Here is a 26827-nt window from a genome sequence, read left to right as displayed (position 1 = left end):
CTTAGCAGCCAGTTGAAAAGTATATAATGTTCTGCTCAAGCTAAAATGTTCCTCTCTCTGTCTTTCCCTGAAAGGGGTCTACCTGCATATTTTAAAACCTGATGCCTGAGGGAGAGGCTTTTAATTGAGAAGGCATCTAGGGAATGGAAATCATCTTCCCCAGAGCCTGGTGATACTGATGGACACCTTCTTCATCTTCTTCCTCCAACCTGATCCAACAACAAGAAATCAGTATCTCCCTGGAAGGAACATATGTCTAGAACTCTATATTTTGAGACTTCTGATTGAGGAATGGAACCTAGGACCTTGTTGAAAAGATTAATTTTTCTGCACTAAATTGTCTGTTTCTTTATTGGATTTCAGGAGTCAGTATATGTGAGCTATTGATATTTCTTGACTCACCAATGTTTCATTGATGTATTTCTCTATATTTATGCCAGTTCCATCTTCATTTGATTACAAACTGTCACAATGAGTTTTAACAGCAAGTATGGTTAGCCTAGAACTTTGTTCTAAATTTTCAAAGTTCTTTTTTAAAAATTCTAGGTTCCTGCATTTCTCTTTGAATATTGAAGTAGCCTGCCAAGTTTTTCAAGAAAATTCCTGCTGAGATTTTTTTCCATTCTACTGTTTTTTAATTTAAATATTAAAAGAAAAAATTTTATAAAGCGGCATTGGTTTCTGCCATACAACACCACAAATCAACCCTAATTATACATATACCCCCTTCCTCCCTAGCCTCCCTCTCCTCCCCCATCCCATCCCTCCAGGTCATCACAGAGACTGGGCTCCCTGTGCCACACAGCAACTTCTCACCAGCTATCCATCTTACACCTGATAGTGTACACATATGCTGATGCTACTTTCTCCATTTGTCCCACTGTCTCCCTCCCCCACTGCGTCTACAAGTCCATTCTGTACATTTGCGTCTCCATTCCTTCCCTGCAAATAGGTTCATCAATATCATTTTTCTAGATTCCATATACATGTGTTAACACACTATATTTGTTTTTCTCTTTCTGACTTACTTCACTCTGTATATCAAGCTTTAGGTTTATGCACCTCACTAGAACTGACTTAAATTCATTCTTTCCTATGGCTGAATAATGTTCCACTGTACATATGTACCACAGCTTCTTTATCCATTCATCTGTGGATGGATGACTAGGTTGCGTCCATGTCCTGGCTATTGTAAACAGTGCTGCTATGAACACTGGGATACAAGTGTCTTTTTCAATTATGGTTTTCTTAGGTAGTGGGGTTGCTGGGTCACATGATAGATTTATTTCTAGTTTTTAAGGAGTTTCCATACTGTTTTCTGTAATGGCTGTATCAGTTTACTTTGAAACCAAGAGCGTAGGAGGGTTCTCTTTTCTCCACATCCTCTTCAGCACTTACTGTTTTGTAGATTTTTTGATGATGGCCATTCTGATTGGTGTAAGGTGACACCTCATTGTAGTTTTGATTTGCAATCAGTGATGTGCATCTTTTCATGTGTCTATTGGCCATCTGTATGTCTTCTTTGGAGAAATGCCCATTTAGGCCTTCAATATTTTTTGATTGGGCTGTTTGTTTTCCTAATATTGAGCTGTATAAGCTGCTTATATTTTTCTATATATTAATCTTTTGTCAGTTGTTTCATTTGCAACTATTTTCTCCCATTCTGAGGGATGTCTTTTAATCTTGCTTATTGGTTTCTTTTCTATGCAAAAGCTTTTCAGTTTAATTAGGTCCCATTTGTTTTTATTTCCATTACTTTAGGAGGTAGATCACAGAGGATCTTGCTGTGATTTATGTCAAGGAGTATACTGCCTGTTTCCTCTAAGAGCTTTGTAGCTTCTGACCTTACATTTAAATCTTTAATACATTTTGAGTTTATTTTTGTGTATGGTGTTAGCAAGTGTTCTAGTTTCATTCGTTTGCATGTAGCTGTCCAGTTTTCCCAGCACCACTTACTGAAGCAGCTGTCTTTTGTCCATTGTAGATTCCTTATCTTTTGTCAAAGATAAAGTGCCCATAGGTGTGTTAAGTTTTCTGCTGAGATTTTGAGTGTGATTGTACCGAGTTTAAGATCAATTAGGGGAGAATGAACAATATTGAGATGCCATGGATGTGCAACGTCTCTCCATTTAGGTCTTTAATTTCTCTAAGCAATGTGTTATAGTTTCAGTGTGTATTACACACTGTTGTCAGGTTTATCCTTAGTATTTTATAGCTTTTGATGCTATTGAAAAAGTTATTTTTCAAAATATCAGTTTCCAATTATTCATTGCAAATATACAGAAATGGAATTTATATCTGTATATTAATCTTATATCCTGAAACACTGCTGAACTCACTTAATAGTTGCAATAATTTTTGTAATTCCACTGGATCTTATACATAGGTCACGATGCATTCTGTGACTAGAGGTAGCTTACTCTTCCTTTTCAATCTGGATGGGTTTTAAAATTATATTTTGCTTGACTACACTGGCTAGAATCTCCAGGGAAATGTTGAATATAATGGTGAGAGTTGGCGTTCTTGTCTTGTTCCTGGTCTTAGGTGGAAAGCATTCTTTCTTTCACAAATATCTTGGTAGCTCTAGGGCTTTTTGTTTCCTTGTTTGCTTTGTACATACTCTACATTACATTGAGAAAGTATCCTCTATACCTAGTTTTCTGAGAATTTTTTTTTTAAAGTCAGGAATGAATGTTGGATTCTGTCAAAGACTCTACATACCTATTGAGATGATCATATAGTTTTCTATGTTTTAGTTTGACAATATGGTAAATCAAATTTATTTTGAATGTTAAATTAGTTTTGCATTCTTGGAATAAAATCCACTTGGTCATGATGTATTATACTTTTTATATATTACTGAATTCAATAAGCCAAAATTTTGTTTAGGGTTTTCACATTGATCTTCATGAAGACGATCTGCTCTGAGCTGTTTGGTTTTGTATCAGGGTAATGTTGGCCTCACAGAATGAAATGCGAAGTATAGCTCTTCTTTGATTTTCTGGAAGAGTTTGTATAAAACTGCTATCATTTCTTCTATGTGTGGTAGAATTTATCAGGCAAGTATCTGTGCCTGCTGTTCTCTTTGTGTAAAGGCTTTTAACTCCAAATTAAATCACTTTAAGAGATACAGATATATCCAAATTACTTACTTTTTCTTGCATCAGCTCTGGTAGTTTGTACCTTTTATGGAATTTGTCAATTTCACATAAGCTGTAATTATTGGTTTAAACTTGTCCATAATATTCCCTTAGAAAAGTCTTAGTGTCTATACAATCTGTACTGAGGCAATCTCATTCTTTATGTTGCAAATTTATCTTCACTTTCCCTGATTATCTGGCTGGAGGTTTACCAGTTTTATTGATCTCAATGAATTTACTCTTGAGTTCATTGAGTTCTCTATTGTTTTTATTCATTATTTCTGCTCTGATCTTTATTGTTTCATTTCTTTGGCTTGCTTTGGGTTTAATTTGCTCTTCTTTTGCTAGTTTTTAAGGTGGAAACTGAGGTCACTGATTTGAGATTGTGCTTCTTTTCTAACAAGATTAGTGATGAAGTTTCCCCTAAGTACTGCTAGTTTCTTCATTTATCTTTTCATCCCTCATGCTCCTCTTCCAATTACACATATTTTAGGCTGACTACATTTCTTCCACAGCTCACTGATACATTTTCAATCTCTTTTCTACTTTTTTCTGCTTCATTTCATACAGTTTCTATTGTTGTGTCTCTATGCTTATTAATCTTTGTTTTTCCATAATATTCAATCTGCTGTAATCCCATTGAGTTAATTTCTAATCTCATGTAGTTTTCATATTGAAAGTTTGACTTAGGTCTTTAAAAATATTTCTACACCTTTACTTAAATTTTTGAACATACAGAATACAATTTATCCACCTCTGCTGTTTTTACAACTTGTAATAACTCTTAATGTCCTGTCTGATTGTCCTAACTTCTATGTTAGCTCTGGGTTGGTTTTGATTGAATAATTTCTCATTATGGGTTGTGCTTTCCCACATCTTTGCATTTCTGCTCTTTTTTTGCTATGCTGGCTCTTCATCGTGGTATGTAGGCTCTCGAGTTGTGGCGCATAAGCTTAGTTGCTCTGTGGCATGTGGGATCTTTGTTTCCTAAACAGGGATCAAACCCACATCCAATGGCAACCCCTGCATTGGAAGGCAAATTCTCAACTGCTGGGACACCAGGGAAGTCCCCTCTGTTAACTTTTGACTGGATGATAGACAATGTGAATTTTAGTTTGGTGCTGAATGAGTTTATATTCCAATAACTATAACTCAGCTTTGTTCTAGAATATAGTTACATTTCTTGGAAATTATTTGATCCTTTTGGGTCTCACTTACATGGTCTGTTGGGGCTTCCCTGGTGGCTTAGATGGTAAAAAAAAAAATGCCTGCAATGCAGAAGAATTTCTGGTTCAGGAAGATCCCCTAGAGAAGAGAATGGCTACCCACTCCAGTATTCTTGCCTGGAGAATTCCATGGACAGCTACAGTCCATGGTGTCACAAAGATTCAGACATGACTGAGTGACTAAAATTTTCACTTTTTTCTCTGGTTAGGTGTGACCAGGGAAGTATTTACTCCACAGTTAATTATTTGCCATTATTGAGGGAAGATCCTTCTAGAAATCACACTCAGTACTTTTCCTGTTTGATTTGTTGGTTCAGACACTGTTCATGGCTCTGTGTTGGTGGTGGGCACTCTTCCCTCTAATCTTAGTTGGCTCTTTCCCCAGCTGCATGTAAATTCCTCACACACATGCTGAGTAGCAGAGGCAAACCCTTGGTTCATTGCTGTCTTCTTCTTGTTCATCTCCTCTCTGTATTCCGATCTCCTAATCACGATGGTGTAATCACTCATCTAGAGCCAGACATCCTGGAATGTGAAGTCAAGTGGGCCTTAGAAAGCATCACTATGAACAAAGCTAGTGGAGGTGACGGAATTCCAGTTGAGCTATTTCAAATCCTGAAAGATGCTGTCAAAGTGCTGCACTCAATATGCCAGCAAATTTGGAAAACTCAGCAGTGGCCACAGGACTGGAAAAGGTCCGTTTTCATTCCAATCCCAAAGAAAGGCAATGCCAAAGAATGCTCAAACTACTGCACAATTGCACTCATCTCACATGCTAGTAAAGTAATGCTCAAAATTCTCCAAGCCAGGCTTCAGCAATATGTGAACCGTGAACTTCCTGATGTTCAAGCTGGTTTTAGAAAAGGCAGAGGAACCAGAGATCAAATTGCCTACATCCGCTGGATCGTGGAAAAAGCAAGAGAGTTCCAGAAAAACATCTATTTCTGCTTTATTGACTATGCCAAAGCCTTTGACTGTGTGGATCACAAGAAACTATGGAAAATTCTTCGAGAGATGGGAATACCAGACCACCTGACCTGCCTCTTAAGAAATTTGTATGCAGGTCAGGAAGCAACAGTTATGGAACAGACATGGAACAACAGACTGGTTCCAAATAGGAAAAGGAGTACATCAAGGCTGTATATTGCCACCCTGCTTATTTACCTTCTATGCAGAGTACATCATGAGAAACGCTGGACTGGAAGAAGCACAAGCTGGAATCAAGATTGCCGGGAGAAATATCAATAACTTCAGATATTCAGATGACACCACCCTTATGGCAGAAAGTGAAGAGGAACTCAAAAGCCTCTTGATGAAAGTGAAAGAGGAGAGCGAAAAGGTTGGCTTAAAGCTCAACATTCAGAAAACGAAGATCATGGCATCTGGTCCCATCACTTCATGGGAAATAGATGGAGAAACAGTGGAAACAGTGTCAGACTTTATTTCTTTGGGCTCCAAAATCACTACAGATGGTGATTGCAGCCATGAAATTAAAAGACGCTTACTCCTTGGAAGAAAGTTATGAGCAACCTAGATAGCATATTCAAAAGCAGAGACATTACTTTGCCGACTAAGGTCCATCTAGTCAAGGCTATGGTTTTTCCAGTAGTCAGGTATGGATGTGAGAGTTGGACCGTGAAGAAGGCTGAGTGCCGAAGAACTGATGCTTTTGAAGTGTGGTGTTGGAGAAGACTCTTGAGAGTCCCTTGGACTGCAAGGAGATCCAACCAGTCCATTCTGAAGGAGACCAACTCAGGGATTTCTTTGGAAGGAATGATGCTAAAGCTGAAACTCCAGTACTTTGTCCAGCTCATGTGCAGAGTTGACCCATTGGAGAAGATTTTGATGCTGGGAGGGATTGGGGGCAGGAGGAGAAGGGGACGACCGAGGATGAGATGGCTGGATGGCATCACTGACTCGATAGACATGACTCTGAGTGAACTCCGGGAGTTGGTGATGGACAGGGTGGCCTGGCGTGCTGCGATTCATGGGGTTGCAAAGAGTCGGACACGACTGAGCAACTGAACCGAACTGAACTCAATTCCCTGACTCCCAGCTCTGACTCCTCATGATAGGGAGTTGGCCGGCCTCCATCTTGGATCCTTCTCTTCACACCACATCCTGGAAACTCTCAAGGTTGATAGATGAGCTATCACAGGTAGTAGTACCTTGTATGTTTCCCATCTTTCAGGGATCACTGACCTTCATGTCTACAGTTTAGGGCCTTATTTCTTACACACTGCTCTCTCCCTTTTTCTCAAGCATGAGGGTAAACCCATTTCCTAACCCATCTTGGCTGGAAGCAGAAGTTTATCAATGCTGCTTTTAAATGATTGTTATGGAAAGCTGTATAAGCATCTAGAAATACACAGAAGATTATAATGAATCTATTTGCATCTATCACCCAGTTTTAAAAAAAATTATTTTAATTGGAGGATAATTACAATATTGTGAGGGTTTTAGCCATACATCAACACGAATCAGCCATAGACATACCTGTATCCTCTTTCTCCAACGCTCCTCAAGGTCATCACAGAGCACTGGCTTTGGGTTCCCTGCATCATACATCAAACTTCCACTGGCTATCCATTTTACATATGGTAACATATGTGTCAGTGCTTTCTTCTCAAATCACCCCACCCTTTCCTTCTACTGAGTCCAAAAGTCTGTTCTTTATGTCTGGGTCTCCTTTGTTGCCCTGCATGTAGGACTGTCAGTACCATCTTTCTAGATTCCATCTATATGCATTAATATACAACATTTGTCTTTCTCTTTCTGACTTACTTCACTCTGTATAATAGGCTCCAGATTCATCCACCTCATTAGAACTGAGTCAAATGTGTTCCTTTTTATAGTGGAGTAATATTCCATTGTGTCTCTGTACCACAACTTCTTCATCCATTCATTGGCCAATGGACATCTAAGTTATCTCCATGTCCAAGCTATTGTAAACAGTGCTGCAATGAACACTGCATCACCCAGTTTTAATAAATAATCAACTGAGCTAATCTTGCTTCATATCTAATCTTACCATTGCATTACTAACTATATCACATACTCCCTTAAGAAGTCCACCCACAAGCTGTGGGGGATGCCTCTTCAAAGCAATTCTATTTAGTCCGTGTTAATGAATACATGGGGCTGGAAGCCCTGGAATAATGTGCCTATCAGGGGAGCAAGGTAGAACACAAAAAGGTGGGGTAGCCCAGGTGGAGATATCCTCCAGAGAGACTGCAATGGATATGGCTGGCTTTCCAGAGAGGAAGCATTTAATTCCAAGCAGCCAGTGATGGTACCTGGGGTTACAATCTTCCTTAAGGGAAAGGAAATGGCAAATCTACTTAACTGATTAGCGTGCCAAAAGAGAACTCACTATAGACGGTCCTACTGGCTTGTTTATTTTCACATGTATTTAAATATACTCACCCATCTAAAGAGAAAATGTTTCCTCTCAAATGGGACCAGGCCAGAGGATGTGTCTTGCAAGTCTGATCCTGGACAGAATTCTTTGGTTATTTTATTTCAAATATGTCTAATCTAATGACAGAGCTGCACCCTTCTGGGGACAGGACAGTAGTCGGAGGAAACTGTGGTTTCATTTCAGTATTTTTACACTCACAGGTAATCCTGGCTCTGGTCAGAGGCCATCAGGCCTTCTCCTCTAATTCCCACTCAGATTCACAGTCACCAGTCTGTTTTTTTGCTCCCCCCTCAGGGATGTGGGACTTGCTCACATTAGCTCTCTAATCACACAAATTTGAAAAAAATTAGAGCAGTTAATTTTCCTGGTAAATTAGGTGATGTGTATTTAAGATTGGGCTTCAGATCTAACTTGATTGAAAAGATGTTCTGGGTACATATGTGTGGTGAGTCCAGGCTTTTATTTCTTTTATTTCTCACTGTAATTAAGAGAGTGACCATTCTGGAGCCTACTTCAGTTTCCTGGGTGTCTGTTTGCTAAGTTAGGGTGGTTCTTGGAGCCACAGTATCCTGGGCTGGCTACAGCAACTGATGGGGCTCCAGGCAGAGGGCTTTTGGGCTCCTCCCACTTTGAAATACTCCACCTGCAGTGGGTTCGCTGTGGGTAGATCCCATGACACAGCTGTTAGGCTAAGGAGAGACTTCTACTAAACACATGCTCCCCTGACTCGCTTTCATCTTCTCCTCCATTTTTGGGTGCATATTTTTTGAGTATTACTGCATTTATCCAAGTAAGCAGCTGCTGTCCCCAAATAGCAGGAATATTTTCAAAGGCCAAATGTACAGGTTAATGAAATTATCTGTCAATATGACTGGCAAGTGATTGGGAGAAGCCTCTTCATAGTAGCTGGACCACCATCTGCAAATTTCCAAACAAAATATACTTTAAACCCAAGGGACTCAGGATTAGAAGAGGGTATATTTTCTCATAAACGACTCCAGAAACTTTGCTAATCAAATTACCAAGTCAACTGGTAAACATACATGCATCTTAAAAATATGTGCACAGCTTCCCTATGTGTATATGTAATTTTGAGAATACGATTCAAATCACTTGTTACCATTTTCCTTAATTTTGCAAATTCCAGACTAGGGACATGTGGGATGTTAATTTCCAGTTAATGTTTGTTCTAAATGTAATCTGGCTTCTTTATTCGAGGATACTTTCCCCATGGATAGCAACGTAAGTGAGGGATGGGAACACTGAACGAACATCTTGGTAAAGCTGCAAGGCCTGAAACTCACAGCTATTGTGAAAATGTGAGTTGCTTTCTCTTTAAGCAGGAAATTGACACTTTAAAAACAACTCATGTGTTTGGCCTCCCACTCGAAAAATTTTTAAACCAACTTTTAATATATGTCAAGTGACAAGACAGTGTCTGGCACATGAATGTTAGCTATTAGTTCTATTTTTTGAATAGTTTTTGTGGTCTCTTTAAGTGGTATTTTATTTGAAATGCTAATTAGTTACATCATAAAATAGGTTTCTCAAACATTCCTCCAGTGACTAGTTTAAACTCTACTGAGTAGACACAGCATAAAAAATGCTACTACTCTCTACAAGGACACAGAAATAAATGGTGGATGATCCAGTTTTGCAGAAAAAAATCTGGTACCTAGTGTCACAGTGGATTCACATGTGGTTCTGCTATGTCCTGACTATGCAACTTCAAGGAACTTTCCTTACCTCAGTTTTCTTCCATATACAATGGGAAAGCTAAGACTTTATTAATGTGTTGCATAGATTAATGAGACATCACAGTTAAAGCACCTAGTGCCTGACATAAAACAATGCACCAAAAAAAGTTAACCATTGCTGTCTATGCTACTGCCCCTGTTTTAAGAACTCTTTTTTTAAAAAAAATTATATATCTGTTTTAATTTAATCAGGAAAACTCCCTTTAGAATGATTCTATTATTTATTACCTTTTAAAAAATTGAAATGTAACTTATAATGTTGTGTTAATTTTAAGTGTATAGCAAAGTGATTCAGTTATACACACATACACACACATATATGTATTATATATAATTTTCTTTTTCAGATTCTTTTCCAGAGAACTTCTAATTTAATGAGGAAAAAAAGTATGTAATCAGTTGTCAAAGAAGACACAACCAAATATTTGTTATAATAGAAGTCTACAAAGTTCTGAGGAATGGCAAGGAATAGCCAATTCATCCCAACTTCCTAGAAACTTCTTTCCCAGGTATCCACTCTCTCATACCTCAAATCTTTGCTCAAGTTTCATTTTTTTTAAAGTTGGGCCTTCTCTGACAACACTAACTTAAAATTGTACCCATACCTGCACCCCCTACTACTCCCTTTAATACAGGTTTCTCAGTAGCACTAATGTCTAAAATGCCATCTAACTCATCTATGCTGTCCACTGTCTGTTTCCATGTGCCTGAGGATTTCCATCTGGTTGTTGGTTCCTGGATCCGCAGCAGCCAGATGGCACTATCAAGGGACCAGCATGTGCCTGGTGGTGGGGGAACACAGTGGGTAAAACTTGGAGTAGTCCCTCCTATCATGGAGCTTGTGGTCTAACTTGGAAGAGAAGCAGAATCAAGAATGAGATGAGTATGTGGGGAGAAGTGCGCAGCATGAGACATGAGTTTAGACAGAAGCACAGATGTGGATGGTGTCTGGGGAGAAGGATGGTGAAGGGCTGTAGTGGGAGATGAGGTAGAAGGGATGGAGCGGGACTGGATGCTGAAGGGACTCCAGTGCCCTGTGGAGAAGCTTATTGTGCAGGCAGAGGAGATATCAGAGGAATCTGGTGAACAAAGTCATCCTCCCTGACCTTTGTTTCAGAGGGATCGCGGGACCAACAAACAAAGGGCAGACCCGAGGGAAGCCAGCAGCAGGCAAGGACACAGCCTTGGACCTGGAGGCTGACTGGCGTCAGCTTCCTCTCCCGCGTCTCTGCCAGATTTCTACCCGCCTCTGCTGCTCTTTCCTTCCGTTGTGCTGTGATTCCCATCTGAAGGCAGAGTCCCAAGGACAGCAAGGAGAGGTAAGAAAGCCTTCCTCAGCGATCAGGGCAAAGAAACAGAGGAAAACAATATGGGAAAGACTAGAGAGCCCTTCAAGAAAATTAGAGATACCAAGGGAACATTTCATGCGAAGATGGGCACAAAAAAAGACAGAAACAGTACAGACCTAACAGAAACAGAAGATATTAAGGAGAGGTGGAGTGGGGTGCCATTGCCTTCTCCGAAGAATACACAGAAGAACTACACAAAAAAGATATTCATGACCCAGATAACCATGATGGTGTGATCACTCACCTAGAGCCAGACATCCTGGAGTGCAAGGTCAAGTGGGCCTGAGGAAGCATCACTATGAACAAAGCTCGTGGAGGTGATAGAATCCCAGCTGAGCTTTTTCAAATCTTAAAAGATGATGCTGTGAAAGTGCTGTGCTCAATATGCCAGCAAATCTGTACAACTCAGCAGTGGCCACAGGACTGGAAAAGGTCAGTTTTCATTCCAATCTCAAAGAAAGGCAATGCCAAAGAATGTTCAAACTACCGCACAATTGCACTCATCTCACATGCTAGCAAAGTAATGCTCAAAATTCTCCAAGCCAGGCTTCAATAATACATGAACCAAGAACTTCCAGATGTTGAAGCTGGATTTAGAAAAGTCTGAGGAACCAGAGATCAAATTGCCAACATCCTCTGGGTCACAGAAAAAGTAAGAGAATTCCAGAAAAACATCTACTTCTGCTTCATTGACTACACTAAAACCTTTGACTATGTGGATTACAACAAATTGTGGAAAATTCTTAGAGAGATGGGAATACCAGACCACATTACCTGCTTCCTGTAAAAAATCCAGAGAAATATGTATGTGAGTCAAGAAGCAACAGTTTTAACTGGACATGGAACAACAGACTGGTTCCAAATTGGGAAAGGAGTATATCAAGGCTGTATATTGTCACCCTGCTTATTTAATTTATACACAGAATACATCATGTGAAATGCTGGGCTGGATAAAGCACAAGCTGAAATCAAAGTTGCCAGGAGAAATATCAATAATCTCACATATGTAGATGACACCACCCTTATGGCAGAAAGTGAAGAGGAACTGAAGAGCCTCTTAATAAAAGTGAGAGGAGCATGAAAAAACTGTCTTAAAACTCAACATTCAAAAAAATGAAGATCATGGCATCCAGTTCCATCACTTCATGGCAAATAGATGGGAAAAACATAGAGACAGTGACAGACTATATTTTTGGGCTTCAAAATCACTGCAGATGGTGACTGAAGCCATGTAATTAAAAGATGCTTGCTCCTTGGAAGAAAAGCTATGACCAACCTAGATAGCATATTAAAAAGCAGAGACATTACTTTGCTGACAAAGTTCCATATACTCATAGCTATGGTTTTCCCAGTAGTCATGTATGGATGTAAGAGATGGACCATAAAGAAAGTTGAGCATGGAAGAATTGATGCTTTAGAACTGTGACATTGGAGAAGACTTTTGAGAGTCCCTTGAACTGCACAGAGATCAAACCAGTCCATCCTAAAGGAAATCAGCCCTGAATATTCATTGGAAGGACTGATGCTGAAGCTGAAGCTCCAATACTTTGGCCACCTGATGCAAAGAACTGACTCACTGGAAAAGATCCTGATGCCTAGAAAGATCAAAGGCAGGAGCAGAAGGAAACAACAGAGGATGAGATGGTGGGATGGCATCACTGACTTGATGGACATGAGTTTGAGCAAGCTCAGGGAGTTGGAAATGGACCGGGAAGCCTGGTGTGCTACAGTCTGTGGGGTTGCAAAGAGTTGGATGCGACTGAGTGACAGAAATGAGCTGAACTGCTACTGTTTCCCTCTGTTATTCTGTGATTCCCGTTCTTGTATGTTTTTAACTTTTCTTTAAAAATTGTATTTTATTTTTAATTGGAGGATAATTACAATATCGTGATGATTTCTGTCATATATCAACATGAATCAGCCACCAACATACACATGTCCTCTCCTCTTAAACCTCCCTCCTACCTCCCTCCCCATCCCACCCCTCTAGGTTGTCACAGAACATCAGCTTTGGATTCCCTACATCATACAGCAAATATCCATAGCTATCTATTTTACATATGGTAATGTATATGTCTCAATGCTACTCTCTCGAGTCTTCCTACCCTCTCCCGTCTTCCTACCCTCTCCCTCCCCCATGGTGACCAAAAGTCTGTTCTTTATGTCTGTGTCTTCTTTGTTGCCCTGCAAATAGGATCATCAGTATCATCTTTCTAGATTTCATCAGTTCGGTTCAGTGCAGTCGCTCAGTCGTGCCCAACTCTTTGCGACCCCACAGACTGTAGCACACCAGGCTTCCCTGTCTAGTACCAACTCCCAGAGTTCACTCAGATTCACGTCCATCGAGTCAGTGATGCCATCCAGCCATCTCATCCTCTGTCCTCCCGTTCTCCTCCTGCCCCCAATCCCTCCCAACATCAGAGTCTTTTCCAATGAGTCAACTCTTCACATGAGCTGGCCAAAGTAGTGGAGTTTCAGCTTTAGCATCATTCCCTCCAAAGAAATCCCAGGGCTGATCTCCTTCAGAATGGACTGGTTGGATCTCCTTGCAGTCCAAGGGACTCTCAAGAGTCTTCTCCAACACCACAGTTCAAAAGCATCAATTCTTCGGCACTCAGCCTTCTTCACAGTCAAACTCTCACATCCATATCTGACTACTGGAAAAACCATAACCTTGACTAGACGGACCTTAGTCGGCAAAGTAATGTCTCTGCTTTTGAATATGTTATCTAGGCTGATCATAACTTTTCTTCCAAGTAGTTAAGTGTCTTTTAATTTCATGGCTGCAATCACCATCTGCAGTGATTTTGCAGCCCCCAAAAATAAAGTCTGACACTGTTTCCACTGTTTCCCCATCTATTTCCCATGAAGTGATGGGACCAGATGCCATGATCTTCGTTTTCTGAATGTTGAGCTTTAAGCCAACCTTTTCGCTCTCCACTTTTACTTTTATCAAGAGGCTTTTGAGTTCCTCTTCACTTTCTGCCATAAGGGTGGTGTCATCTGCATATCTGAGGTTATTGATATTCCTCCCAGCAATCTTGATTCCAGCTTGTGCTTCTTCCAGCCCAGCATTTCGCATGATATACTCTGCATAGAAGTTAAATAAGCAGGGTGACAATATACAGCCTTGATGTACTCCTTTTCCTATTTGGAACCAGTCTGTTGTTCCATGTCTGTTCCATAACTGTTGCTTCCTGACCTGTATACAAATTTCTTAAGAGGCAGGTCAGGTGGTCTGATATTCCCATCTCTCGAAGAATTTTCCACAGTTTATTGTGATCCACACAGTCAAAGGCTTTGGCATAGTCAATAAAGCAGAAATAGATGTTTTTTTGGAACTCTCTTGCTTTTTCCACGATCCAGCGGATGTTGGCAATTTGATCTCTGGTTCTTCTGCCTTTTCTAAAACCAGATTGAACATCAGGGAGTTCACGGTTCATGTATTGCTGAAGCCTGGCTTGGAGAATTTTGAGCATTACTTTACTAGCATGTGAGATGAGTGCAATTGTGCAGTAGTTTGAGCATTCTTTGGCATTGCCTTTCTTTGGGATTGGAATGAAAACGGACCTTTTCCAGTCCTGTGGCCACTGCTGAGTTTTCCAAATTTGCTGGCATATTGAGTGCAGCACTTGGATAGCATCATCTTTCAGGATTTGAAATAGCTCAACTGGAATGCCATCACCTCCACTAGCTTTGTTCGTAGTGATGCTTTCTAAGGCCCACTTGACTTCACATTCCAGGATGTCTGGCTCTAGATGAGTGATCACACCATTGTGATTATATGCATTAATACACAATATTTGTCTTTTCTTTCTGACTTACTTTACTCTGTATAACAGGCTCTTGGTTTACCCATCTCATTAGAACTGTGTACAAACATGTTCTCTTTTATATCTGAGTAATATTCCATGAACTTTTTATTTTGAAATTAATTAATTAAAAACACACAAATAGTTGGTTTTCTTTCACTTACTCTTTTTTAAAAATTGAAGTATAGTTGATTTACAATGTTGTTTGAGTTTCAGGTGTACAGCAAAGTGATTGAGCTACACATACATACATAATATGTATCTATATATACATTGTTTTTCAAATTCTTTCCCCTTATAGGTTATTATAAAATACTGAGTATAGTTCCTTCTGCAACACAGTAGGTCCTTATTGGTTATCTATTTTATATTAATACATAGTAGTATGTATCTGTTAATGCAAAACTTCTAAATGATCCTTCTCTAACTTTCCCCTTTGGTATTCATAGGTTTGTTTTCTGTCTGTGGGTCTGTTTCTGTTTTCTAAATAAGTTAATTTGTAGCACTTTTTAGAATTCCACATAAAAGTGATATCATATGATACTTGTCTTTCTCTGTCTGGCTTATTTCACTCAGTATGATAATCTTTAGGTCCATTTATGTTGTTGCAAATGACATTATTTCATTTTTCTTACATGAAAATTTGAGTAATAGTCTATTGTATACATATACCATGCCTTCTTTATTCATTCATCTGCTGATGGGCATTTAAGTCGTTTCCATGTGCTGTGTGTACTTAGTCACTCAGTCGTGTCCAACTCTTTGTGATCCCATGGACTGTAGCCCACCAGGTTCCTCTGTCCATGGGGATTCTCTAGGCAAGAATACTAGAGTGGGTTGACATGCCCTCCTCTAGGGGATCTTTCCAACCCACGGACTGAACCAGGTCTCTTGCATTGCAGGCAGATTCTTTACTGTCTGAGCCATCAGGGAAGCCCAAGAATACTGGAGTGGGTACCCTTTCCCTTCTCCAGGGGGTCTTCCCAACCTAGGAATCAAACCAGGGTCTCCTGCATTGCAGACGGATTCTTTACCAGCTGAGCTATCAGGGAAGCCCAAGTTGCTTAAAGTCGCTTTCATAGAAACATACAAATAGTTTAAAAAGTACTACAGAGAGGGCCCATGTACCTTTTACCTAGCTTCTGCCATCACTGAAAATTTTTTACCCTTAGAAAGGTCTGAGACCTCACAATGAAAATAGTTTGTCATTTGAAACACTGACTTTTGGAAAATTCTTGACCCAAATAACTGAGAACTTAAAGAACCCTCCATGTGCAGGGAGCCTTCCACTTGTGGAAACAGAAGACAGTTTGCAGGGTATATGATGAAAGGACGCTCCATGTGTCTCTCCTAGTGAAATCACCTTTTTGCCTGGACAGCATGCCTGGAGCAGCTAGTGAGGATACAAAGAAGTAAATGTAAGCAGGCAGATTGAGGAAGAAAACCACAGAACTGGTGGCGAGTTTATCACTTTTTATTTCTAGTCTCCCTGATGTGAACTCATGTAGCCCAGAACCCAGAAGTGGGCATTAGCTACAAGGGAAGACCTCTGCTCTGACTCAAGAAGTAAGAAGGGGTATCCAATGTTCAGAAAGAGTGTAGAAATCTCTTATTTATCTTTTTTTTTTAACAATTTTTTTTCTCATTTCTCTTGTGTCCTAGACTTCAAGCAATCCTGTGGAGCAATGAGAGATGGCAAGAAATCAGAATAGGAAGGCAGAGAATCTTCCTCTCCAATCAGAAGAGCTGTGAATCCCAGTGGGCGTGGTGAGCTCCACTGCTATTGCTCTCCCTCTGGCTTCTGCTCAGCTCTGAGATGGGTACAGTCAAATCAAATGTGTAAGAGTGTTGGGCAAACAGAGCTTCAGGGTGCCAGCTGTTGGGCTGGAGAGCTGAGTCCCAGGGACCCAGAACTACCAAGGCAATTAGGATATGGCAGGGGCTTAGGAAAGCAACCCCTTAAAGTTGTTTATGAATTCTTGAGCTGCATGTGTATGGATCTGACCCTAAGTAGATTCCAGGGACCTGGAGCAGTAAAATATGGGGCAAACGATTGCCTAAGTCCCAGATTTGCCAGTAGGTGTACACCAGACAGATCCAACAGCACTTCTCAAAGACTCAATATTGAAACCACAATCCACAGAAGTCTTGGGGAAGTGAGGACTTGTGATTTGAACCCTAAGGGGTTAATTACCTCCTAAAACAAAATCTGCTGTAAGATTCACACAGTATCTGTTATAAGATTCAAAAAACAACCTAAGTCTTAAAACATAATATTCAAAATGTCTAGGATACAATCCAAATTTGCTCACCATAACAAAAAACCAAGGAAATATCAACAGCAATGCTGGGATCCCACAGATATAGGAATTATTTGACCAAGACTTTAAAGCAGTTATTATATTTTCCAACAACTAAGACAGAAGAAACACTCTTGAAAAATACAGAAAGCCTCAGCAAACAAACAGAGGCATAAAGAAGAATCAAGTGGAAATGTTAGAAATGAAAAACTTCAACAACTAAAATAAAAAATCATTGGATGGGCCTGGTAACAGAATGGAGATGACAGAGGATTCAGTAATTTCATAAGTAGATAAACAGAAGTGAATAATTGACAGAAAATATCAAAAAAGAAAATGATTATAACTGTAGGGATATGTAGGACAGTAACAAAAGTTTTAACATTTATATCATCAAAGTCCCATTAGGAGATGAAAAAAATGTCCAGTAGAAAATCTTTGAAGAAATAATAGCTGAAAGGCTCATTTACTATTAGAAGGCAATCAATGCAATACATTATATTAGCAGTTTAAAGAAGAGAAACAACTCAATCATATCAATTGATGTAGAAGATGCATTTGGAAAAAAAAAAACAAAACTGTTCTTAATAAAACTCTCAGCAAACTAGGAACAGAAAGGTATTTTCTTCACCTGACAAAGAACATCAACCAAACCCACTCTGCATAATGGTAAAAGATGGAAAGCTTTCACCCAAAGACCAAGAACAAGGCAAGGATGTTCCCTTTCATCACTCTTATTCAACATTTTACTGGAGGTTTTAGCTAGTGCAATAAATAGGAATAAGTGAAGAATAAGTCAAGAAAAATAAATAAAAGGCATATATTAGAAAGGAAACAACATAATTGCAGAAATAGAAATTTTTAAGGAACAGACATACACACACACTTGAACAAATAGCTGAGTGTAGTATAATTGTAGGATGTAAGAACAATTGATTGCAAAAATCAATTATATTCTTACATACTAGCAATGAACAACTAGAAAATGAACTTAAACCATATACAGAAGTTCAATCTCTCCACAAAGATGTATCTTACAAAATATGTATAGGATCTAATATGCTAAAAACTATAAACTGTTAATGAATAACTCAAACAAGCCCTAAATAAATGGAAAATATGGCTACAATGTCATCATGGATTCAAAGACATAACATAGTTGGCAATAATTTATAGATTTACCATAATTCCAATAAAAATTTCAGCAGGAAATTTTATAGGTAGAGGTACCCTAATCCTCAAGTTTATAGGGAAAGGCAAAAGTACAGGCTACTTGAAACACTTTTGAAAAAGAAAGCTGAAAGAATCATGGTGATTTTAAGATTTGCTACAAAGCTATACTAATCAAGACAGTATAGCATTGGCAAAAGAATGGATATACCAATCAATAAAACTGAATTGACATCAATAGTTTCCTATAGACACATTTAGTTTGTGATAACTATGTAAATACAATTCAAAAGAGGAAGGATAATCTTCAAAAAATGGTTTGAACAACTGGTCATCTATATGCATAAAAATGAAGCTTGCTCTAAATCTCACATGTTATACAAAAATCAGCCCCAAATGAGTCAGACATCACAACTTTTGAGTTCCCACAGGAGAAAATCTTCATGACCTGGTTATGCAAAGGTTCTTAGATGCATCACCCAAAGCATAATCCATAAAAGGAAAAAATGATAAACTGGAAACAGCAAAATTAAAAACTTCTGCTCTGCCAAGAGCACTGCTAAGAGAGTGAAAAGTCAAGTACAGACTGGGAGAAAATATTTACAAATCACGTATCTGACAAAGGATTTATACTCAGAATATATAATGAACTTTCAAAACTCAACTGTAAAAAAACAGCAACCTAATTTTGCTGAGAAATTGGGAAAAGGCTTGAACAGACATTTCACCAGGGAGAATACACCATTGGAAAATAACCTGAAAACAACTGAGCATTATTAGTCACTGGGGAAACTGAAACTAAAATGATGAGGAAATGACATTCTAAACCTACAATGGCTAAATTTTTTTAAAAAAGCCAATTGTGATGATGATGTGGAGTAGCTAGAACTCCCACATGTTTCTGGTACTAAATGGTACTGCACTCTGGAAAATAGTTTGGCAATTTCTTTTAGACCATTTGGAATAGCAATCCCTCTGCTGTGTTTACCCTAGAAAAATTAAAAACTGTGTTCACAAAAGCCCTGTCCTCAGATGTATCGTAGTTCTAGTTATAACTGCAAAAAACTGGAGACGACTGAATGCCTCCCACTATTGAGTGGCTAAACAGTCCATGGTCTGTCTCTACAATAGGTATATCACTCAGCAGAACAAAGGAACAAACTATAGAAAAGCACATCAGCTCTGATGAATCTCAAAGCAACTATGCTGAGTGAAAAGAAGCCCATTTGAAAAGGTTAGGTTCTTTGTGACTCCATGTATGTGATGTTCTCAAAAGAGACAAAACCAAAGTGATAAAAAATGGAATAGGGGGTTGCCAGTGGCCAGGGCTGGGGAAGGCACGGCTGTAAGAGAGCAGGAGGAGTTCTTGGGGCTGATAAGACGGTTCTGTGCTCGGAGAGAGGTAGTAATGACACAATCTACACACATGTTCAAATTCTTAGAACGCTACACAAAAAGTTATTTTCTTGCATTTTCCCTTAAAAAATAAAATTAAAGAAAAAAAGCTGAACGCTCTTGCTTCCAGTTGAAGACTAACCACATATCAATGGCAAGGTCAGCACTACCTGCAAAGAAGGCAACAGCAGACAAGACCTTCATCTGCTACTGTTTGAGCATCTCTAAAAGCTGGTCACGCCACCCACCAAGCATTTACATCGCAACTTCTAATGTTCACAATCACCCTAGAAGGTGGGTTAGGTTCAATGTATAGACAAAAACTAAGGCTTAAGGGAAATAAAATAATCTTCCCTACATCTTTTAGCCAGTAAATTGTCGAGTCTGGACTTATCCCAGTCCTTGTTGCCAACCTCATTGTAAACCTATTTCCCTACATGACTGCTCACTAAAACTAAGAAAAGCAGTGAAAAGCTATCAGGGAAACATTAGAATAGCACTTTGATTCACATACATCACATATATTCTCTAAACATATTTCATTCTAAACTCCAAGAATGTTTGAAATTCTGGGAGGTTCAGGGAAATTTAGAACTGACTCCCATTTTATCAGAATCCTCCAATAGCTCTGAGGATTCAGCGGAGCATAAGACCGTCGGACTTCTGCGCTAGTGTGGGAGACTGATACTACCATAAGTAAGGTAATATAACATGGATAACATAACAGTAACAACATGACTCATGTTACGAAGAATATAAAGCAGGGCAAGAGAACAGACGAGGATTAGGGATGCTAGATTTGATATGGTAATCAGGGTAAGTTAAATAAACACACTATATACAAAATGTACTTAAGTTTCCATGGGTCTATCCTTCACGGAAGTACTGGCGTTGTGTATTGTTTCTTCCTAGCCATGGGAACTCCTTTCACATGGAGCTCAGGGAAGGGAAGTAAACCTCCTATTTGAATAAAACTATCACAATAGATATTCTTGACATAGGAACAATAAACATAAAGTAAAAGATCTTAAAAAAAAAAAGAATCCTCCAATAGGGAGGTCTTAATTGTCAACAGGATAGAGTATTACCTCCAACCATGCAAATGTACAGTGAGTCAGATTTTTCCTTAAGGGAATGAAGGAATCACTGTGACTTATACTATTCGACCAAGTATCTGCTAATTTCACAAGGAGGAATTTATATATTTGGAGCAAAGCGCAATTGTTTATAACGCCTCTTTTACACACATGACTCTCCTGAGAAGCTGTAATTGGTTCTTCCCACTTCTTTTTACTCCACCACAAAAAAAGAGAAAAGAAATTGTAAAAATATGCAAAATAAGTCAATTTTAGAGACTGAAACTAAACATTACTTTTATTTCATTATAGCTGAATACCTATCTCAAAACATTCTAAATATAGACCAAGCACATTTTTCATGTAGTGAATGATATCCACTCTAAAAGCTTGAGGATGAATTTGCCTTCTTGCTAGTGAATTATTTTCAACTATTTTGTTGGCTATTAGGTGTTTTTTTTCAACAAAAACCTTGGCCTGAAATATTTTTGTCTCAGCTAAGACACCGATAAGAAGCTCAGGTCTTCAATAAAAGTGTTTCTCTTAAATGGTTTCTAATTTCTGTTTTACTGAATATATTTTCTTTAAAAAACAGCCATTGATAGATTTTGACTCAATATCTAGAAGCTTTAATGCAAAGCAAAACCAAGTGAATGCCTTCTGTTCTTTTACTATGGAGAGTTGGGTGATCTATTCAATTCCCAAAAGAAAGTCAAGAGTAACAAAAGGAATTCCATCATCCACACCCTCTTTGACTTTTTAAGGAGTCCAAGTACCACCTTTGTCAGGTAAGAGAAAACTTATCTTTTGTCACTGAGTTGGGGGCAGTTATGGCCAAGAGGGTGGTTTGGGGGACCTGGAAGAGACCTACCTTCCAGCAGGTCTCTGGCCAGACCAGGTTCTGCCCCCGTAGACCGAACAAAGTCTGACAGGACTGCGTCCATATCAAGAGTCATAGGATCGTGTAGGAGGGCCGCCCAACACTCAGCCGAGGTGGGGTTTGGAAGCAGGCTAGAAACCATCCATCTGCAGGAGAGAACAGAGAGGCAACGTGATGGAAAGAAGAAACCAGTTCCGCTTGGTGTGACACATATCTGAGCCAGGGTGGGACAATGCCTGATTATTTGTGTGCAACAGTAAATAATAAAAGTCAGACTCAAATGCCATTCCCTTTGTAGGTGCCACAGGAGAGAGAAGGCATTCCCAGTTCAGTCTTCCTACCCTGAGCGCATGTTTAGTTGCTCAGTCACGTCCAATTCTTTGAGACCCCACGGACTGTGGCCCACCAGGCTCCTCTGTCCATGGGGTTCTCCAGGCAAGAATACTAGATTGGGTTGCCATTTCCTACTCCAGGGGAATCTTCTCAACTCAGGGGTCAAACCCACATCTCCTGCACTGGCAGGCAGATGCTTTACCTCCGAGCTATTGGGGAAGCCCACTTCCCATCTTAGATTATGTCAATTCCAGTGATAACCAACTGAAAAGAAGATAGACTTGGTTGTTCTAAAATAATCAAACACTTTTTGAATCTTAGAGAGATTAACTGAGAGCTGCAAACACTTCCACTTGGACTGCAAGGAGATCCAACCAGTCCATTCTGAAGGAGATCAGCCCTGGGATTTCTTTGGAAGGAATGATGCTAAAGCTGAAACTCCAGTATTTTGGCCACCTCATGCGAAGAGTTGACTCATTGGAAAGACTCTGATGCTGGGAGGGGTTGGGGGCAGGAGGAGAAGGGGACGACAGAGGATGAGATGGCTGGATGGCATCACTGACTCGATGGACATGAGTCTGAGTGAACTCGGGGAGTTGGTGATGGACAGGGAGGCCTGGCGTGCTGTGATTCATGGGGTCGCAAAGAGTCGGACACGACTGAGAGGCTGAACTGAACTGAACACTTCCACAAACGTAATTGTGTTGCTGCTATATTCTACCTACATCTTAAACAGTGACCCATCCCCATGCCCACTTCAGTCCTTACTTGGCTCTTAGGAAATATTCCACATCAAGCCAGAGATGGCAGAAATACTATGCTTGCTGAAGAGGATAAATCATTTGCCATTTTTCCAAGAGTTGTCATACTCACAAGAACAATCAATAAAATTCATAAAGATCTCAGATTTCCTAGCAGAATAATCCATTAGAGGAATAAAATGTCACCCTGTAGCTTGATCACAGGCTAACTGCACCAGGCAGTTGCTCGGGAGAAACAGACAGTACATGGCATGCGAGGGTGACTCCCACCAGTAAACTGGTAACACGGTCATGCCTGATAAAGCACAAATGGACCCTCTGTCTCCATCAAGAAGGGGTTGACAAGTTACAGTCCACGACTTTGTGAATAACGTTTTATTGGAACCAGCCCTGCCCACTCCCTGTCATACTATCCGTGGTCATTTTTGCATGTGGCTGAGTCAAGCAGTTAAAACAGAAACTGTTAAGATCCATGGAACCAAACATATTTACTATCTGGACCTTCAGAGAAAGTTTGCTAGGTATAAATGATGGAAAATATTATCCTGGTGAGCATCTAATTAATTTTGCAAGCCATGGGGGTGAGTTTAAAATCCCATGCCACTGATGAGAATCCCATTTCTTTTTCACTTGGATGGGCTTTGCTCGAGCACTAGGTCTGTGCCGACTGCTGCTGCTTTAGAGCCAGAACTGCTGGCCTAATCCCCACCCCAGCTCGGCCCCTGTGGCAAGAGGTGACATGCTGTGTTACCTCTCTGAGTCCACCTGAGCATCTGTAAGACTTGGGGAAGTAAGCTCATCGAAGGTGCCAGGCCATGAGGATGGAGGAATAAGACAGTGGTGTCTGTGACGTCAGACACTCAGTGTCCCTACACCAGCTTGCACGTGGCTCTGACTGGGGTGTGATTTTTGGGTTGGTGTGGCTTGACAGTAAGAAAATGATTTGACCTAACGTATATGGTTCCAGTTAGGAGATTGCTGTCTTCCTTCTCTCCATGTACCAGGGCCTCGGCCAGGAAAGCCACTTCTTTGGTCACTTCCACCTGGAGGACAAAGCAGAAGATAAGAGTGTGTTACTCTCCTGACAGTCAGACAGAGGCTGAAGCTTTGCTTCGTGTCATAGGAGGTGCACCTGGGGCTCGGCGACTGTCTGAATCAGGCCTGTTTTCTCCTTGGGCACCTGCCTATCAGGTGGCCATCACCTCTCAAACATGGGGGCTTCTGCAAGGGGAGCATTATCTCAAATTTCCTCTTGTAACCAGTACTTATATTTCAGAGAGTATCCTTTTCCCATCACAGACCTGTTTTCAACCTTAATAGTAAGCACCTCATCAATACATTGAATCTAGCATATTTTTAATTATTATAACATATATAACATGAAATCACCATTTTAACTATTTAAGAGTGCATTTCAGTGACATTAAATATGTTCTACATTATTATGCACTCATCATCACCACCATCATCTCTGGAACTTTTTCATGTTGTCCAGTGGAAACTCTGCCCCATTAAACATGGACTCCCTCCCCCAGCCCCTGGAAACCATCGCTCTACTTTGTTTCTAAATTTGACAGTACCAGGATCCTCTTAACAAATCACATAATATTTGTCCCCTGTTGACTGGTCTATTTTGCTCAGCAGGGGGTCTTCCAAGGTGCATGTGTGCTGTAGCAAGTGTTGGGATTTCTTTCCATTTTAAGGCTCATCTTAGCTGGGGATGCTGTCAGAAAATGCCACAGATTGGATGGCTCAAACAAGGGACATGGATTTCTCATAGTTCTGGAGGCTGGCAAGTCTGAGATCAAAGTGCTAGTATCTTGTGAGATTTGGCATCTGGTGAGAGCCCATATTCTGGCTGCAGATGCCACCTTCTCCCTGGGTCCTCATGTGGCAAGGACACAAACAGCAGCATGGGGGCTCCATCCTCACAATCTCATCTAAACCCAATTACCTCCCGCTGGTTCGACCTCCTAATACCATCACATTGGGGGGTTAGGGTTTCAGCACCTGAATTTTGGGAGGATATACCATGCGGCCACAAAAAGGCTGAATAACATTCCACTGTATGGATAGACCACACCTTGTGTAGCCATTCATCCGTAGCTGCACACTTGGTTGTTTCCACCTTTGGGCCACTGCATGTAACTCAGCTTGCACCATTTCTACACTTACACCAAGGCCCTGTGCTGAGACCAGTGCTGTGATGAAGACTCATGCCACACCTCCTCCTCTGTGCCTTATCCTCTGCACAGACAGAAATTAAAGGGTGGACTTCAAAAGAACTTTTCACCACATTCAAGTATAAACACGGGTGCAGCAAGAGGTTAATGTGCATGTCCCCTGGATGACTTCTTTCTTTCATTAAAAAACTATCATTTATTTATTTTCGGCTGTGCTGGGTCTTTGCTATCGGATGTGGGCTTTCTCTAGTTGCGGCGAGTGGGGGCTACTCCCTAGGCGCGGTGCACAGGTTTCTCCTGGTGGTATCTTCTCTTGTTGCAGAGCGTGGGCTCTAGGGCAAGTAGGCTCCAGTAGTTGCAGCATGGCCTTAGAATCTTCCTGGGTCAGGACTGAACCCACGTCCCCTGCACTGGCAGGCAGATTCTTAACCACTGGACCACTAGGGAAATCCAAGACTTATTTCTTAAATCTAATGCCCCCACCACACTGAGGCCCCACATTCAAGCACTGTGATAGCACAGGAGGAGCCAGGCCAATGGGGACATGGGCTCCCAGCCATCTCGGCCATCATCACCCCTGCCCCTCATGCCAGTCCTCCAGAGAGCACTGCTGGGCCCCATGACCCACCCTTCATGGCCAAGGCACCCCTGGCCTGTCCTAACCCTGTGAGGACCAGGGAGGCCATGTCCAGGCTCTGCATCTTGGCCCCTGGACACAACTTCTCTGAGGGTCTTGCCTACTGTCCTGGGGACAGGGGCATGTCAAGCTCTTTCCACTGTGGCTTTGTCTTGGGAGAGGCAGTGCAGTCCAGGGACGGGGCTTGACCCTGGAATCAGCCTCTCTTGGTGCCAAAATAGCTCCATCACCACTCCTGTGAGGCCTCAGGTATACCATTTCAGTTTCCTCATTGGTGGATCAGAATCATAACAGTACCTCTTAGCTAGTCTAAAGTCTGAAGGAGTTAGTGCATGAAACACACTGGCCCACAGGGCATGCTCAGTAAGTGTGAGCTATTATCCAACCTGTGATGATGAGGACCACCCTCGTCTGCCCAGGTCTCCACCAAGGAGCAGAACTGCCGCCTCTGGAAGCACTGAAGAGCTAGCCTGGATGGCAGAAGGGGCGTGCGTGCTGTCCTCAGCCAGTCCTGCTGGACAAACCAGAAAGCTTGCTAACTGATTACATGCAGGCATGCACCCAGAAAGGTAGGTGCCTACTCCCAGGAGCAACAGAGGCACCAAGTGCCCCCCATCCCGCCCCCTAGCTCTCAGACACAGGCAGGATGACCAACACCCTCTTTCCTAGCTGGACCTCAGTCCCTGAGTCCAGATGGATACAAAGGCCTGAAAATGCACAGTAGGACCCTGGGGAGAACGCGGGAGGGGGTTCAAGGTGACCATCCAAGCCCATCCCTGGGCTCTGTCCACTCCCTGCAAAATATAGGGCTTTGGCCAGAATATTCTGTTTCTGGCCAATCACTGCCCATGTTCCAAGCACCAGGCCCCTAGCTAGGCATTTTCCTAAAACCATGTTGGGGGACATGCTCTTTATTCTTGATAGGTATTAAAAAAATAATTTGTATGCTAATTTAAAAAATGTTATACATTTTAGCATAGGATATATTTATTTTTAATGAAGTATATATTTGATTTACAATATTGTGTTAGTTTCAGGTGTACAGTGAAGTGATTGAGATATATATACATATACTCTTTTTCAGATTTTTTTTCCTTTATAGGTTATTACAAGATATTGAGTACAGTTCCCTGTGCTACACAGTAGGCCCTTGTTATCTACTGAGTAGGTATTCTCATGATTCCTCTCTGTGTGTGAGGTGATGGAGGTTTGAGAAGGGAGAGCCATGCAGTGCTGTTGAGATGTACCCTGGTCTTTCCCTTGGGCTGAGAGCTATCCCCTACCCCTGACCTTCTCCTCCACAGGCAGACAGACTGGACCGACAGCTCTCCTGCTGGGAGCCTCTCAAGGGTCACTTGGAAGCCCAGAGCCCAGAGGTGCTTCCCAT

General features: G+C 40.9%; 1 protein-coding gene across 1 annotated transcript in view; it reads right to left on the bottom strand.

Moving 5' to 3' along the window:
• Positions 1-26827, bottom strand: part of OTUD7A (OTU deubiquitinase 7A) — a 382459-nt gene that overhangs the window by 143256 nt on the left and 212376 nt on the right. Inside the window, exons 3-4 of the mRNA XM_069560072.1 lie at positions 23569-23663; positions 21518-21672 (exon numbers count right to left, since the gene is read on the bottom strand). Of these exons, the coding sequence (XP_069416173.1) occupies positions 21518-21668 (151 nt within the window). The 5' untranslated portion in view covers positions 21669-21672; positions 23569-23663. The remainder of the gene's footprint in view (positions 1-21517; positions 21673-23568; positions 23664-26827) is intronic.

This window comes from Ovis canadensis, chromosome 18 (assembly GCF_042477335.2).
Source record: "Ovis canadensis isolate MfBH-ARS-UI-01 breed Bighorn chromosome 18, ARS-UI_OviCan_v2, whole genome shotgun sequence".
Lineage (NCBI taxonomy): Eukaryota > Metazoa > Chordata > Mammalia > Artiodactyla > Bovidae > Ovis > Ovis canadensis.
Note: the sequence above shows the minus strand (reverse complement) of the source record. Positions and strands in the feature narration are given on the sequence as shown.